At 39.9% G+C, this 16,703-nt stretch overlaps 1 protein-coding gene across 1 annotated transcript in view; it reads left to right on the forward strand.

Annotated features, from left to right (window-relative positions):
• Positions 1 to 16,703, forward strand: part of abca3b (ATP-binding cassette, sub-family A (ABC1), member 3b) — a 29,374-nt gene that overhangs the window by 1,059 nt on the left and 11,612 nt on the right. Inside the window, exons 2-14 of the mRNA XM_073493754.1 lie at positions 257 to 349; positions 3,909 to 4,155; positions 6,944 to 7,071; positions 8,441 to 8,606; positions 9,394 to 9,653; positions 9,738 to 9,854; positions 11,043 to 11,163; positions 13,471 to 13,644; positions 13,756 to 13,937; positions 15,592 to 15,738; positions 15,859 to 15,988; positions 16,080 to 16,234; positions 16,448 to 16,603. Coding sequence (XP_073349855.1) covers positions 296 to 349; positions 3,909 to 4,155; positions 6,944 to 7,071; positions 8,441 to 8,606; positions 9,394 to 9,653; positions 9,738 to 9,854; positions 11,043 to 11,163; positions 13,471 to 13,644; positions 13,756 to 13,937; positions 15,592 to 15,738; positions 15,859 to 15,988; positions 16,080 to 16,234; positions 16,448 to 16,603 — 2,037 coding nt within the window. The 5' untranslated portion in view covers positions 257 to 295. The remainder of the gene's footprint in view (positions 1 to 256; positions 350 to 3,908; positions 4,156 to 6,943; positions 7,072 to 8,440; positions 8,607 to 9,393; positions 9,654 to 9,737; positions 9,855 to 11,042; positions 11,164 to 13,470; positions 13,645 to 13,755; positions 13,938 to 15,591; positions 15,739 to 15,858; positions 15,989 to 16,079; positions 16,235 to 16,447; positions 16,604 to 16,703) is intronic.

Consider the following 16,703-nt stretch of genomic DNA (forward strand, 5'->3'; position numbering starts at 1 on the left):
ATACCATAGTCTTGTTTCCCAATCTCTATCTTGTGATTATACCAAACATCATGCTAATTGTGACTGCATGTTGCTCAATTTCACTTCTCTTTTTTTGGTTTCTGGAGTTTTTCTTATGTCAGGAACCTTCATAGCATCACTGTTGGTCGAAAAAGGTTTAGAACAACACAGCTTCAAGAAACCTTTTCAAAAAGAGCACATTGTACTTTTAACTCTGTGCTGAAACTAAAAAATGTCATTATTTTTCTGTTTCCAGCCACTGTAGAAGGCTGACTGGACTGTGTCCTATTTAAGAATGGCTATCGCACGACAATTTGGACTACTGGTGTGGAAAAACTATCTTCAGCAGGTGAGTTCACAAATCATGTATGTGTCCTTTTTCAGGGCTGACACTGTTTTCAACTGTGAATTGTCAGAGGTAGCTGTATTTACAGAGCAGAGGCCTGTATGACAGTATTTGTTGAGTTATACGCGTTAAGCGAGCATCATAAATACAGTAAACTGACTAACAATTTGTATTCTAAAACTTATGATGTTACCCAGCTACCAGGCAACTGGTTGACCCCAATAATATACAGCATGCCTGCACTGTTGTTGTGTCACACAGACTCTGCTAGGTCAACCAGCTAGTAGCTGTCACATGCTTTCCCAGCCTTATAAGGCTATCTTCTGGGGGGGGAATCGCTTTAAGATGTTGCTTACATTTTTTATTGTTGTGACATAGATCACGAGACAGGAATGATTACAATCAGATTCACATATCTATGCAGACGTCTACTTTTATTTTTTAATGACATCAGTCACTTGAAGTCTGTTGCTGTAAGTAAGAATATCGAAAACAAACAAACAAAAAAATAAAATAGAGAGCAGATAAATACATCAAATTTAAATAATAAGGAAAAAGAATGCGGGTGAAAAGTTATGAGTTATTTTTACTTTTTCAATTGTTGGTAAACATGTTTGTCAGGTTACCCACGCCAAGGCAGACAAAGGCGCCTTACATTTGCAGTTCGCTTGAGGTTTGTGCTTTTGTGTAGTTCTTAGAAAACCATATCCTTAAATTCAGGGGCTGTCTTCAGTTTACAGAAGATAAGAAAGAATTTGTAAGCTAAACAGTGCCAGTGTGTTGCTCTGAATGGCAGCTTGCATAACTTTGAACATTAACATCAGTTGATGGTTGCACAACTATTCAGATATGGAATTGGCTATCTGCTTTATAGCATGCTTGCTGTGAGGTTGTTGCTCCAACATTCTTTATCCACTCGCTGCTACTCCAGTGGTGGTTGTCTAGAGACCACAGAGACTCCATTAGGAGCAGACAGGAAGAAATACTGAGCATTGTCGGTTTGCTTCTCCATCTTGGCTGCAGAAAACAGACTCAGGCTGCATGTTAATCACTTAAAATTACAACATTTTACCTTCTGTAATTCTGATTTACAGTGTCCACACATAATTCAACCTTGTATTTATGGGACATCCTGTTTTTAGTCCCATGGTGTGGGGCCAACTGACCCAGTTAGAGACTTGAAGGATTAAATTCCCCCAAAAATGAAAAATCCAGTCATTATCTCATCAGCCCCATGTCGATGGAAAGTCTGGTGAAGGGTTGAAGTTCATCAAACATTTCTGGAGCATTCTCCTAAACGACTGAAGTAGATGAGGATTTGTTTTAAAATGTAAAAAATAGACAAAAAACTGAAAGAAAACATAGATTACACCACTACTTAAGTCTCTGGATGCTCCTAGATCCCCAATTGACTTGAAAAGACGTTATTCTAATAGCGTTACCACACACCCCATCTGAAGCAGGTGCATGAGCTCGACTGTGCATCAAGGGTGTAAATAACATATTTTCAAATCAGTTTGGGATTTGTGGGCTTTCAAAGACTTGGTCCCCATCCACTTCAGTTGTTTACGCGAATGTTGCAACGCTGTTTTGCAGTGAAGCTCCAGAAATGTTTTGTGGACTACGAAACTTTCACCTGACTTTCCGTCAGCATGAGGATGAGTAGATAATAGCTGAATTTCCATTTTTTGGTGAACTTATCCTTTAACTTACATGACATGTAACGTGACAAGCTTATGGGATTTCAGTTTTTTGCCTTTCGTTTGCTATACTCATGAATGTTATCACTGAGCTAAAACAGCATTTTGTCTATCAATGATTTGTAGGCGATAGCTCATGTTTTCACTGATAGTGCTTGAAACGATTTACCCCAGTGTTATTCAAGTGATGCATTGAGTTCCCGGTGCACCACTTCCTGTTTGGCCTTTGCTTCACTGACATTAGAGGCACCATGGCAGTCTCGACTGTCCTGGATACTGACACTGAACATACGGCTGAAAGGAACTCATGGTAGAAGTTACAGTAGTTTCAGTTAAATGCGTACATGCTTGACAAAAGTAAATCATTTGAGTTATTTTTTTTTATTATTAAATAGGTCATGTTATGCTAATTTTCAGGATCATACTTTTATTTGGTGGTTCTAGTAGAATATGTTTACATACTTTAACTTTCAAAAAACACATTATTTTTCTCATATGGTGCATTGCTGCAGAGTGAGACATCACATTGCACATGTGCATTACTTAACAGGCAGGATGTAGCCAATCAGAGGCAGAGTAGGGTGGGTCATGCCGAGCAAGGTACTGTGATCTAAAATACCGCCGCTACAGCAGTAGCAACTGTATGTCTGCTGACTGACCAGAGTGTATATATTTAATAATATATATAAAAATATATATTTATAAAACGCCTGTTACATAGTGACACGCATAAGTTACAGAAGTAAAAGCTCTACTCCAAACCAGGCGTTTCAGGCGGTGCAGGAGCAGTGTTTTCTGTGGGAGAGAGTAACTCCCTTTGGCGTGGCGCTCTTTCACTTTGCAGACCTATTAAGTGCACAAAAATGCTTCATAACACAATAAAGCAAAGGCAAAAACTCAAAAAGCATAATATGACCTTTTAAACAGTGGGTTTTACGATGATTTGTGATTGAAAACTATGATCTGTGCTCAACAAACGGTAGCACATTTTTCTGATTTTACAAAACCAAATGTATTAGTCCGGTATCGAATTACATAGCACTAGGAATTTGGTGTTTCAATAACAGCACAATACAAATTTTGATTCCTTACTGAGTGTAGACATGTATTCAATAATACATAAAATAAAGGATTAATCTAAAAAACACTGTTATTCAGTTCACATAATATCCGATGAAAGTAAACAACACTGACCAAGCCATAAGGTGACTTTAAGTATTCAGGTTTAATATGCAGCCTTACACAAAACACTTTAAATGCATTAATATATATGCATTCAATCACATTTTATAAACAGGGAAGATGTCTTTTCTTAAGTTGTATTTATTCCTCTCGAAGTGATCGTTTTGATTGAGTGGTGAAGGTCTGATGTTGGCACCCCTCTGAGATTGACTGTAATGTCCTGAAACTGTCCAAGTCACTTTGTACTCCAATCACTCAACAGCAGGAGGCCGTCATATAAATTATGTTATTTTCCAACTGTCTGTGAAATCCTTTAGTTCCAAATCTGACTGGTGTGAAAAGAATAAATTGATGCCCACACCTTGACTGAAAATAATTTGTAGTTAGCATTTTGAAATGGGGTCGCGTTTTCTTTTGAAAGCTGCAGCGCTCTCAGTTCAGGTGTCTGAGGAGATAAAAGGGAATTCATTGTACATGGCTCACCTGTGGCTGAAATATGGAGGCATTTATTAATTTTCATGGACGTTTAAGTTACTTAAAGTCATGAATAATCTGTCAAATATAGCATAGTTCATTCTTCTTATGACCTTATATTCTCTCAAACCCTTCATTCCTCTTTCACTCTTTTTTTTTTTTAAATCTATCATTAATGACCGATTTTCTCTATTCTTGCTCTCCAGAAACGTCAAATCCTGGTGACTCTGGTGGAGATACTCCTGCCTCTACTCTTTTCCAGCATCCTCATCGTGCTACGTCAGAAGGTGCCTTTTAAGGACTACCCGAATGCCACAGTCTATGAGAGCTATGCTGTTGAGGACCTTCCCAATAGTTATCTTCAAAGCTTACAGCTGGCTTATGTGCCCGGTAACTCCAGTGTGGTGCGTCAGGTGGCAGAGGATGTGCGCAGCATGCTGTTCATCTCCTCAGGTAGGTCATAGTCGGGCAAGAAATGGGCGGCAGGTTCAATACAACACTAAAAAAGGAGGTTATGTTTTCACCCGTGTCCCATTTGTTTGTTGGCCTGTTGGTTTGTTGGTTTGTCTGAGGCATTGCACAAAAACTACTGAACGGATTTCCACGAAACTTGGGTCTCGCCCCAGAACGGACCCCATTAACGTTTAGTGTGGATTCAGATAAAGACAATATTTACTCACTTTCTTTAACAGTGCGAGATTGTGATTTCCCACATTTTGGTTTATTTCTCAGGGAATAATATATATAATGCATGGATCTTGATTAGAAAAATCAGGCTTATTTAGATGGCTGGTATCTATAAGTGAGTACAAAAGGGGACTTTTGGGCTTTGGCAGAGGTATGCGCTCTACTGAATGCCACTGGCCAATCAACAGCTAACACAAGAAGGCCAAGCACATCTAAATCCTTCCAATTAACATGCTCTATCTTGTTACTTTAATCTGTTCAAAAACTGAAATGTGGAAACGACAATTAAATGTTTTACATGCGGTTATGTGCTTAACTTCTCCACCTTGTTTCCAGTCTTTATCCTGAGTTAAGCTAACAGGCTCATGGATGTAGACTTAAATTTATCAGGGCAATATGGGAGTGATATTGATGCTCCATTAAATCTTTTATAATATTGGATTGTTGTTTATAAAAATCTGGATTCTATTTCAGCACAACCACATATTTACATTCCCAGTTTGAGCTGTTAGTACCACCACTACAACCAGTGGCACAAATACCACAGCTTTGACACCGATTGTAATTCAGGACAGAGCTGGGAATACTGGTTTCTCTAGATACGGCCCTCAAGAGAGCAAACAGACCGCACCCTATACTAGTGTCAGCTGGGAGTTTAGACTACAGTCCATCTCTTTTAAATCCACACACACACACACACACACACACACACACACACACACACACACACACACACACACACACACACACACACACACACACACACACACACACACACACACACACACACACACACACACACTCCTCTGTGTGACCAGCTAGTCAGATAAACATACAGTCTGACTGACAGGTGCGCAAACAGCCTATTTACATACAGTATTTGTTCATGAGAGACGATCAGCAAGATGGACAAATAGCAGCAGAGCGAGGCTGAAGGTAGAGAATCGGAAGCAGGTAGACAGATCTGTGTAACTGCAGGTTGTGCTGTATACAGCCGGGTGAGATCCCAGCTCAGCCATGAATGAATAATTTAGTTGGTCGCAGCGTTCAGAGGGATAAGGTGGAGGGGAATGATCAAGGCGGAATTTTAATATGTCATGAACCAAAAGGTGACCTCACTGTTCAGCCTCTGTTGAACAGGTTAAGTTGACAGCAGTTTAAAAGCCCTGTAATATTTCAAATGTCAGAGTTTTGCATATTTAAACAACACAAGGATTGTTGAATTGGACCCGCTAAAAAACGCAACGCATTTGTGTTATTCTTGTTGTTGAAAAAGTTGATGTAATCTCGTGTAGATCATCACTGACAGATGTTTTCATTCAGCCATAAGGCTGCAAGAAACATTTTTATTTGATTTTTAAATGTAATGACATCCTCTTCACTGGTCATTAGAGCTCAATGGGAAAGTTTGAAAATGACTGCAATTGGCTATTACTACACAATCAAACTAATCAATGATTATATCTGAAGCTGTGGTACGTGGCAGAATTTTACTTTGATTTGTTGCTTCTTGTAGTTAATTTTTTAACCATTTATTATTCATTTTAGCCATCTTTCTCAATTGTTATCCATTACCTTGAGCTAATTATGAAAACTGTGAGGCCATTAAGTCAGCTAATTTTCAACTTTCAATGCATTGTATATAGCTAATCATTTTAACTGTTTTATCCATTACGTTAGCTAATAATTTTAGCTTTTTAATCTATTTGGATGTTTATTTTTTCCTGAACAGAAATATGTGGATATATGACTTTGAGCAAATCATAATTTCTTTTTTTTTCAAATTAGTGAAGCCACTCTTCAATATTTTTATATAACCCCTGGCAAATGCCGAAGTAACCCCTGGAAACAAAAATTACTACGTTAAACCACTTACCATTTCAGTAGTATTAAAAAAAAACAGCTGAAGTGAAGACTAATATGTTGAATGCATGCGTGAACCTGTTTGTTAGGCTCCAGGTTGCCCTTGACCCATTTCCCTCTGTGCCCTCCGTGTGTCATTTAAGTGTTTGTTTTATGAGACTGACCCAGATTTGACTGTTGGACTGATGTGTAATACTGACGTCCTTTGCCAGACTCAGAATACCTTCATGTGTGCTTGATTAGTGGAACAAAAAACGTAATTGAGAAATCCAGTCGAAGAAAGAAGTAAAAAGAAAACCTAATCTCTTTTATCTTTCATCATCCTGTTGTCAGTTTTTCATTTCATTTGGACTGCTTGGGTTTTTCAAGCTGTTTCTTTAGTATTGTTGGTGTTATTACTTCCTTTGTGTTTCAGCTATCTCTTCGCTTTTTGTGTATTTGAGCATCTGTGTCCAAAAAAAGCATGTATGTAGGCGTATTCAACAGGCTTGAATATTTATCGATAATATTGGCCGTACAATTCAGTATGCTGACAGCGTCTCGACCAACTTCCTGCCTGTCAGCGACAGTAGCGAGCACCAAGGTCGGACAATGAGACAGGCATGAAAACAGACGTACGTGAGATGAATACCACACCATAACTAATGTAATGATCTTCCTATCTGTGTGTGCGTGTGTGTCTCCTTCCCAGTGCGTGGCTTTGAGACAGAGGAGCACTTTGAGGACTTTGTGAGAAATGACCCTGCATCAGGAAAGGTGCTGGCTGCTGTGGTGTTTGAGCACCCTTACACCCATGACGATGAACCTCTGCCCATAAAGGTAAGAGGCTGCACACACACTGTCGCACACACTGGCAGGTAGATGGTTGATATCTGCACCTGTCGAGTGGTTGCAACTGCAGTGCATAGTTTTGAGGGCTGGTTATTGTCTTAGGGAGGCTAGGGACAACATGATTAAGTAGTCATTGTTAGTGTAAGGAGGAATGAATACTTAACATTTACAGTATGTTACCAGTAATACTGCTTCAGGCACTTTCTGCTAACTGAAAACCTGTTTACTTGCTGTTTTTGCTTACCTGTTGCATAGCAGGAAAAACCTGACAGAGGACAGGTGAACTCACAGGTTTGTGTGTGATGGAAAAGTATAGAATCAGGAGGCTTCAACACTTTATGTCAAGTTCACACTACAGGATTTTAGCCCTGATCTTGCTGTTGCTGATGCTTTTTTGGAGATTGCCGACAAGAAGCTCCAGATCAGAGGCAGATAGGCAAGCACTCCTGTGAATGACGATTGCTATGTGTGATCTGTTAAAAGACGTGATCCAGAAGCTCGAGGACTGCTTGACCGCGTCACACCCGTGTCACTTCTCAAGTGTGTGGCAGAAAGTTGTGTAGTGCGAACAACAAAGCGATCTGACGACTTTGAAAGTCTCGCGGTGTGTTCAAGGCATTAGACAGCTCAAAACCTTCTGGAGAGAGAGATGTTCTTTAATTGTGTGCCTGTCTCCCCATTCCTCTTTCAGATCAGTTCAATACAATGTTTTTGTCCTTGTAGAAGGTTCTCCTTTCTGCCAGATGAATAAAACTGTAAACATGAGGAAACAAAAGGCGATAAAACAAAGCTTAGATATAAGCATCTTTCATTTGCTTTGTTTTTCAGCCACCCCATCTGTTGTTCGCAACCTTTTTGTCACATGTATTCTTACAACAAAGGAGTGTGACTTGTTACTAGTGTCACAAGCTTCAAAGCAAAAGCTCAGCCAAAGAAAATGAGTTGCCAAAGTCTTTAGCCTTCTGCTACATCAATCAGTCCTTTGTTGTATCCTCAAATAAGCAAAATTGGATTTATACACAAACAGCATGCACACAAATTGTGGTTACTATCCTATTTAATTGTTTGTTTTAAAAATGGTATGCCAATCATTCCAGCATTTCTTTCAGTCTATCAGTCTTATCATTTACTTCATAAAGAGACCCAAAATATTTCATAGGAATAGCCTTCTCTTTCATTGACTCCATAGTCCAGGCTTATTTTTTGCTTATTTGATCTATTCACTCTCCAGCGAAACTGAGAGGTAGCGGCAGTGCTTGGAGCCAAGTTGAAAAAGAGACACTGATGTGTGAAATTCACACCACTTCATTTCTTTTGGCTTTGTTCAGGTTCACTTATTCTATTCTCTCAAATACAGGTGCGCTACCACCTTCGTTTCACCTTCACCCCACGCAACGCACCCTTAAAAGAAAAGTCCGAGCTGAGCCCGAACAGTGACCTGGACTGGCACACGCTCAGCCTCTTTCCCCTCTTTCAACTGCCGGGGCCGAGGGAGCAGTATGACAAGGACGGGGGCACGCCTGGTGAGAACCGCTATCTCTTCCTGTTTCACCTACTTTGTATTTTTGTCTTTATCTGTCTCTCACATGCCAAAACATCCCGACTGCTCTCAACCAAAAATACATGTTAAAAATATTCTTTAAAATGTCACATTTTTTAGAAGATTTATTCATATTAGCATTTGGTCCATCCGACATAATGACTATGATTGACTAAAAGCACTTATTTTCCGCTATCTCTGGAGAACCCTCTCTACAAGCCATGTTTCCATGGCAACCACAGCCTTACACATCTTCAGCATTATCGGCATTAATATACTTTTGTCCCCACGAGGATGCATCCTGCCCTCACATCATTTCTGAGGTGTCAGGGGATATCAAATACTCTGAACTTGATCTTCACAGTTGCCACCTCTAGTCTTTTGTTTTGTCAGATTTAAATTATGTGATTACCATGAATTGGGGATTTGATAAGAGACTGTTCTGCTGTCCCCCAGCAGGCCCAGATCCTTTTTTCATAATGAAGTTCCAGAGTTGAGTGTAACTATAATGGGACAAAGAGGCCTGCTCCAAAACATGAAGTCATCCTCACAGCATAATAGAACTGCTTTTAGAGTCACATGAATATGGATTTCCAACCTCCACATGCATATTAACTCACGACTGCAGCGCTGCTTTGGTTCCTCAAGGCCTCTCACCCGTTGTAATGTTAACTGTAGAAGTTAGAAGGACTTTGCCTTGTGGAGCAGGTAGCTTTGTTAGTAGGGTCTTGCTGATGTAATGGCGGTATTAACATATTTTCTCTTTTCAGGTTATTTCCGAGAGGGATTCCTAGCTGTACAGCATGCAGTGGACAAAGCCATCATGCGCTCTTACAACAAAACTGCTGCTTCCGCTCTGATCGGACAGACTAGAGTGGTCCTGTCACGCTTCCCCTACCCTGCCTTTATATATGACGTCTTCATCCTGGCCATTCAGAACCAACTGCCCTTACTGCTGGTGCTCAGCTTTACCTACACCTCGCTCAACATTGTACGAGCTGTGGTGCAGGAGAAGGAAAGGAAGCTCAAGGTGTGTTTTCGTTTCTCCTTATGACCAGTGATGAAAAATGGTCTACCTGATCCTTAATCTCCTCCTTTTTCTTGTGTGTTTCAGGAGTACATGAGGATGATGGGTCTCAGCAACTGGCTCCACTGGAGCGCTTGGTTCCTCATGTTCTTCCTCTTCCTCTCCGTGTCAGTCTTTTTCGTCACGCTGCTCCTCTGTATTCAGGTGAGTTTGTGTTCGTTGTTACTCAAACCACATTCCAGCACGTAATGCCTTAACCACATATTTAAGCAGCTTCTGAGATAAGCCAATGGTTATACAATGTCATTATCTAAGTAGTGTTTAGCGGCGGTGGAATGCAACCAACATTTACTCAAGTACTCTACCTAAGTACAAATTTGAGGTACTTCTACTGTACTTTGTATTTTCTTTTCATGACACTTTCTACTTCTCTATAGAGGACCGAAACTGCCTAAATCAAAAGTAAATAAATACCATTAAATGCATCAATAAGTAACATGAAAAATAAATGTAGGCCTTAAATAATTTATAGAATGTGACATAAATTGATATTTCTGTTTTAATTGCATCTGTATTTATTTACCTTTGTACTTATTCCCTTATTTATTTACTTTCCACTTCAATTTTTCATTTTATTAATGTATTCATTTTTAAATGTATTTATTTCAGTTTTAATTTATTTTCCCATTGCATCTTACAGTATATCCACAAACATTTTTATTTCTCTGTTTTCTTTTTACATTTCTGTATACATTTGTGCAATAAATTTAAAAATGAATTAAATGTTTGAATAAATGGGAATGTAAATAAATTGGGAAATTAAAACAAGGTAAATGAATAAAACTACTATCAATTTATGTCAGATTTTGTAAATTTATTAATGCCTACATTTATTTAATTTTGGTATTTTTGGTGCATTTAATGGAAAATTGATTTGGTGGTTGATGGTTCTGTATATATATTCGATTTTGGCAGTTTTAATTCTCCATATTTCTTCAACTACACTACATTTCAGCGGGAAATTTTATTTTATTATGCTACATTCAACTGACAGGTTTAGTCGGAAGTTAATTTGCGTAATTCTGTTTTCTCACCATTTTCAGCATTTTACCATTCAAAGAAATCATTCGATTCATGGATATTAATTCACATTGAAAATAATCATTAGTTCTAGTCCTACTCAAAGTGGTTCAGCTCAACAAACTCCAACAGTGAAATTCTACAGTAATGCATGAGCAGAAATAATCCACTGATATAAAATATAATAGTATTACAATCACCGTGGCCTTTCACTGCATTGGATACTTAAACTTTAAGTAGGTTGTTAGTATGTTTGGTTTAGAGGCTATAAATGTGCCTCAGGTTGTCATAACTGAGCACTGTCATTTCTAGGTGAGCCCTAACGGAGCGGTGCTGACCTACAGTGACCCCACACTGGTCTTTGTGTTCCTGCTCGTCTTCACCGTGGCCACCATCAACTTCAGCTTCATGATCAGTACCTTCTTCTCACGAGGTGTGTGTGTGTTTCTGTGTCTGTCCACTCTTTTCTGAACGATAATCACGTCTCTTTGTGATTGTCGATCTCTGTGCAGAACGTGTGGTGAAACATTATGCGTTCTCTCAGATGTGGGTCCAAGCTTTGTTTGCGCTGCTTCTTCCTCATTGCTGGTTCAAAGTCATAAAGGCAGCAATAAAAGGCACACCAGCTATAAAAAAGCATGTCTAAACTACATCAGAGAACAAATCAATATAACTGTTAACTAGTTGTATTGATTAACTCTGAGAGCGTAAATGTTAGCGTCATGCAATCACTGATACATAAAATCTGTTTTAGCCTCTGCTGTTGTTGTGTGGTGCCTTTTCATGGTCAGAAGAAATGTTTTGTTCGCTATAAAAACTAGACTAGAAATGTGTTTCTCCATTCAGTAGTTGGGAGCTCATTCTGTCTGGCCTGAACAACATAAAAGCCTCATCTCTCCTTTCTCATATTCTTCCTCTTTTTCCCTCGTTGCACTCTTACTCACTCTCTTTTCATTCAGACCAGCATCAGTGTCCTTCCAACTTTCCCCAACAAAGCAGCTCAGGTTGCAAGTGTTGCTCCGCCTCGGTTGTCTGCATTCTGTTGCAAAGCAGTTGCACAGAAGCACTTCCTCAGTTATGTGCCAGCCCCGCTGTAGTCTTTGGCTTTTTTCAACTACAGTCATAAGAATCATTGCCTTGATAATTATCAGTTATGATGAAGCATTTTGTCCACAGGGGCTGAGTTGACAAGAAAAGTAACTTGTGTGTCGAATTTCTCTTTCCATTAATCATCTTGTATATGACACTCTGAGTAATGTAATGTTCTCTGTCACCTGCCCACACAGTTTTTCCATTAGAGTTGCAAATTTTAAGCAATTACTCTCATTGATAGTTGATCCTTAACAATATATAAAATATGTTTCTATTAGAAAAACATTCTCAATTTTTACATATTGATATATAACTTTGTGGTACATATTGTTACATCTATATTTCTAGTATGATTTCTTAATATATATACACATTTGTCACATATTACAGTTTTAATGCCCTTTTTTCTTTCTTTCTTAAAAAAAAAGTTATTCTTATATGTTAGTGCTTTTTATATTTTAGTACTTTATTTATTTTTGTTCTTATTTACTCCAAATACAATCAGAATAGGCTACGTTATCTGTTAAAAGAACAGATAAAGTAAACAGCAATGAATCCCTTAATGATGAACTAAATAACACAAAATAATGACCTAATTTTAATTGGGGAGCTTCCATCTGTCGCTGTTCATCAACTAGCCCAACAAAATCCAACGCAAATTGAGGCCGCTAAATGGCCAAAATGTAATAATATCGGTATTAACTGCAATTAATCGATGAATCAGTAATCATTAACGTCCCTAGTTAGCCTTTTGTCCACAGGGCCTGAGTTAAAGAGAAGAGAGAACTAAAAACATCCGCTTTCCATTTATCATCTTGTGTATCCAACTCTGTCACCTGCCGAGACAGTTTTCCCATTCTGCTTTGACATAATGAGACAAGGTACTGAAGGTGTCATTCTTCAGATCTTGACATGCTCTTCTTCTCTTCTTCCTGCCTTCTCTGTCATCCTTCAGCCTGTTTAATGAATAATTGTCCAAACTGTGACATTTGACAGCCTGACTAAAGTCTTTAATACTGCATCAGATGCTCTATCATCATGATGTTGTGACACTAGACATAAATATAAACCTGCAACAACACAAAGATCATATGAAATTAACTCTGACAAGGTTCAGTCGTGATGATTCAGAGGAAAGCGGCTATTACAGAAAATACGCCAAACCGACAGAAGATCCTTCTGTGCCCTTTTCTGAACAAAGACGGACTATTTTTCTGTCCCGGCTTCCATTGTGTGAGCAGCTGTCTGGATACTTCTACCCACCCACTTATGTGCTTCATAGGAATTGAAAATTGTCCTCAATCAATGCATTTTCCACACAAATTGTCTGCCACAAGTGCTCTTTTTGAGAGGTCTTGTCATGGTGCTCAGAAATGAAGGCAAATAAACGCCCTGACAGTCATTCATGCGCCTCATCGACAGCATTTCCTCCCCATCGCTCACTTGTTCACCCTTAATGCCTCATCTGAGCAGCACTCACAGACTTTATCTGTCAATCGTGGAAGCTAACAGTGACAAGAGCTGTGGTTACACTGTTCAATTCACTGTTTTGTCTGTGTCAGACCGCATATTTTTTGATGTTATACAAGTTTTTCTATTGTTCAGCATCCCCTCAACCTCTCATTCTTTTGTTCTTGTCTGACTTCAGCCAATGTGGCAGCAGCAGCAGGCGGCTTCATCTATTTCCTGAGCTACTTGCCTTATTTGTTCCTGTGGCCACGCTACGACTTACTGAGCCATGCCCAGAAAGTGTCTGCCTGCCTCATCTCCAATGTGGCCATGGCCATGGGATCTCAGCTCATAGGAATGTTTGAAGGCAAAGGTGAGACTTGATGTTATGGTGGAAAGTGAATTTTGTCCATGGTCGTGGTCAATTTCTCTGTTCCTTTCCTTTAAACTGCATTTCTAAAAATGGCCCCTCTCCCCACTATAGGTACAGGAATCCAGTGGTCGAACTTGTTTGACTCTGTGACGGTGGACGATGACTTCTCCATGGCCCAGGTGTTGGGCTTGCTGCTGTTTGACTCGATGCTCTATGGATTGGTGGCCTGGTACATGGAGGCAGTTTTTCCCGGGGAGTACGGCGTGCCTCGACCCTCTTATTTCTTTGTACTGGTAAGCTTCAGAGCCTGTTACACACCGGGGTTGTAAGTAAACACAGATACAGAAGTGGGATGTATGCATGAACGGATGATGCATTCGGAAGTGAAGCAAATGTTTAAGATTAACTGCGGTTATCTGATCATCATCGTCACAGTGACTTGAGACACCAACGAAATGGGGGAAGTTTCTCACGAACAAAAAACACAGAATCATCAGTGTGGTTATTATAATCACCTCTCCCAGGGACAATTTGCTGTGTCATATGTTGTCAACAGTTTTTCTCCGTGATGCTAGCATTACATTTCAAAACATGTTTGTTGATTACTTAAACATCCTACAAGGAACTTTTAACTGGTTATGAAACAGTCATAATTTGATACTGATGCCTTTATATGACCTTCTTAAGCAAAGAAGATCATCAGCGAGAAGATTGGCTATTTCTATATAGTTATTCAAAATGGCTCTCACCAGGTCGGATAAGTCATAAAACTTCGATGTGATCATGTGAGTCATGTCGGAACGTGGAAGCAGCATGGACGCCAAAAAGAAGTTGTTTTGGATTATATCACTCAGAGTGTTTAAACAACACGTTGACAGCTGTTTCTGGTATTTTAGTGAAAAAGCAAACGATTCAATGACTAACAATACATGACTTTGATAAAACTTTCCCACTATCAACCCAATGCTTACTTTCATCTGCGAAGTAACAGCGTCATATGATGTCAACTCGGCAACTTGTGTACCAAACTTTTTTCTGATAATTCCCGACGGCACATGAATGCACAGTTACACCACTTGTGTCCACGGGGGCCACCAGAGTCAACAAAAAATAAAAGTTCCTTGCAGTTGCTTTAACATTATTTTATTTTCCTGTCAAACTTTGTTTCTTTAACAAACTTTAAATCAAATATTCTGGTTTGCCGTTAAAGACACATCATCATCTGATGAAATGCTGCAAGTAGCTGGTGTTCAGCATTTACAGCCCCAATCAGGTAGTTGCAAGGTCAAGGTCTCCTGGAAGATTCGATTAAAGAAAGTGCTCTGATATAGTGAAGGTGGGGGGGGGGCGATTGAAAGCTTGAGGTCATAAAATATCAGTCAGAGGAAGTCTTTGGGTTCAGTTAGCCAGAATAACAGGAAGTGTCTGAGTGTGTCCAGCCAATGCAAATAAAGTTCATCTTTATAACAACTCTGGATGATCACGAAATGGCGTGCCTTGACACACACACGAAAATAAACTGATGCTCGACCATTTCCAAGTAGTCAGGAATTCAAATGGCTGCCAGCAGGGTGTGGATTAGATGCTGACGCACTTTATGTCCTTTGTGTGTGTGAGATACTGTTTCTACAATGTAGAAAGGGTGGTTTGACGTCGGTTCGTAGGAAGTTCAGCAGGGGGAGGTCTGGTCAGGAAACTTCACTTCTAATAGAGCGTACATGAACAATGTCAGCCCATTTTCTCTTCTTTGTGATTTTATGAATGATTCGGTTCCTCTGCTTCCCTTATTACATTCTGTAATTAATTACCTTGCTTCCAATATACCAATATATGATGTCATTTTTAACTTTAATTCTGTAAAACATCTTGTGGAAATATTTTATGCTGTCAGTTTCAAATTCCTTCTTTAATCCCTTCCACGCTTTCTCCCAATCCCCTCATCTGCAGCCTTCATACTGGTGCAGCAGTCCACGCATGGCTTTGGTGAATGAGAAAGAGGAAGAGGAGGATGCAGAAAAGGCTCTGAAAGGGGAGTTTATAGAGGAGGAGCCGGCTGGACTCGTCTCTGGGATCAAGATTAAACACCTAGCTAAGGTGAGCAGCAGAAGGTTAACATGTTTAAGTACTGTAAAGGGCTGCAAGTTAAAAAACGTGCAGACAGTGAGATGGTGAATAAGCAGAAATGTTACTGTTAAATGTTTATCCACTCGACAGGAATTCAGAGTCGGCAACAAGACGCGGCAGGCTGTGCGGGATCTTACGCTGAACATGTTCGAGGGTCAGATCACGGTGCTGCTGGGACACAACGGTGCTGGGAAGACCACAACATTGTCCATGCTGACAGGTGAGCAGCTCAACCACACCTGCACACAAGCAAGACAGACGCCACCTACATATCTTAACTCACCTGTATGTCTTTGTGCTTGTGCCTACAGGGCTGTTTCCCCCCTCCAGTGGCAGGGCTTATATCAACGGGTACGACATCTGTCAGGACATGGCTCTGATCCGCCGCAGCCTGGGACTCTGTCCCCAGCACGATGTACTCTTTGATAACCTTACTGTCAGGGAGCACCTGCTCTTCTATGCACAGGTACGCACACAGCAACTCTTTGGCTTTCTAAGAGGTGTTAATTCAGCTTTATGTATATTATTTAGGTTGTAGTTAGTGGTGGTATTGCACTGGACTGTAGTACTGTATATTTGTTGCTTGCACTAACTCTGCATCAGCGTCATTGTGACATAGATGCTGGGTGTTTGGATGAGAGTAAGGCTCATTTGGTATGTTTATCTGCTTGATATCCAGCTGAAAGGCTACTCCAAAGACAAGATTCCAGATGAGGTAGACCGGATCATCCGTATCCTGAACCTTGAGGACAAGCGACAGGCTCGCTCCAAGACCCTCTCTGGTGGCATGAGGAGAAAACTCTCCATTGGCATTGCCCTCATCGGAGACTCGAAGGTTAGGAATGTCATGAGTGTTATTCACTCTCATTCCTTTTTCCCATCCTTCCGCTACATTAACTTCGTCTCATCTAGGATAGATTTTGACGATACAATTG

This window comes from Pagrus major, chromosome 23, assembly GCF_040436345.1.
Source record: "Pagrus major chromosome 23, Pma_NU_1.0".
Taxonomy (NCBI): Eukaryota; Metazoa; Chordata; class Actinopteri; order Spariformes; family Sparidae; genus Pagrus; species Pagrus major.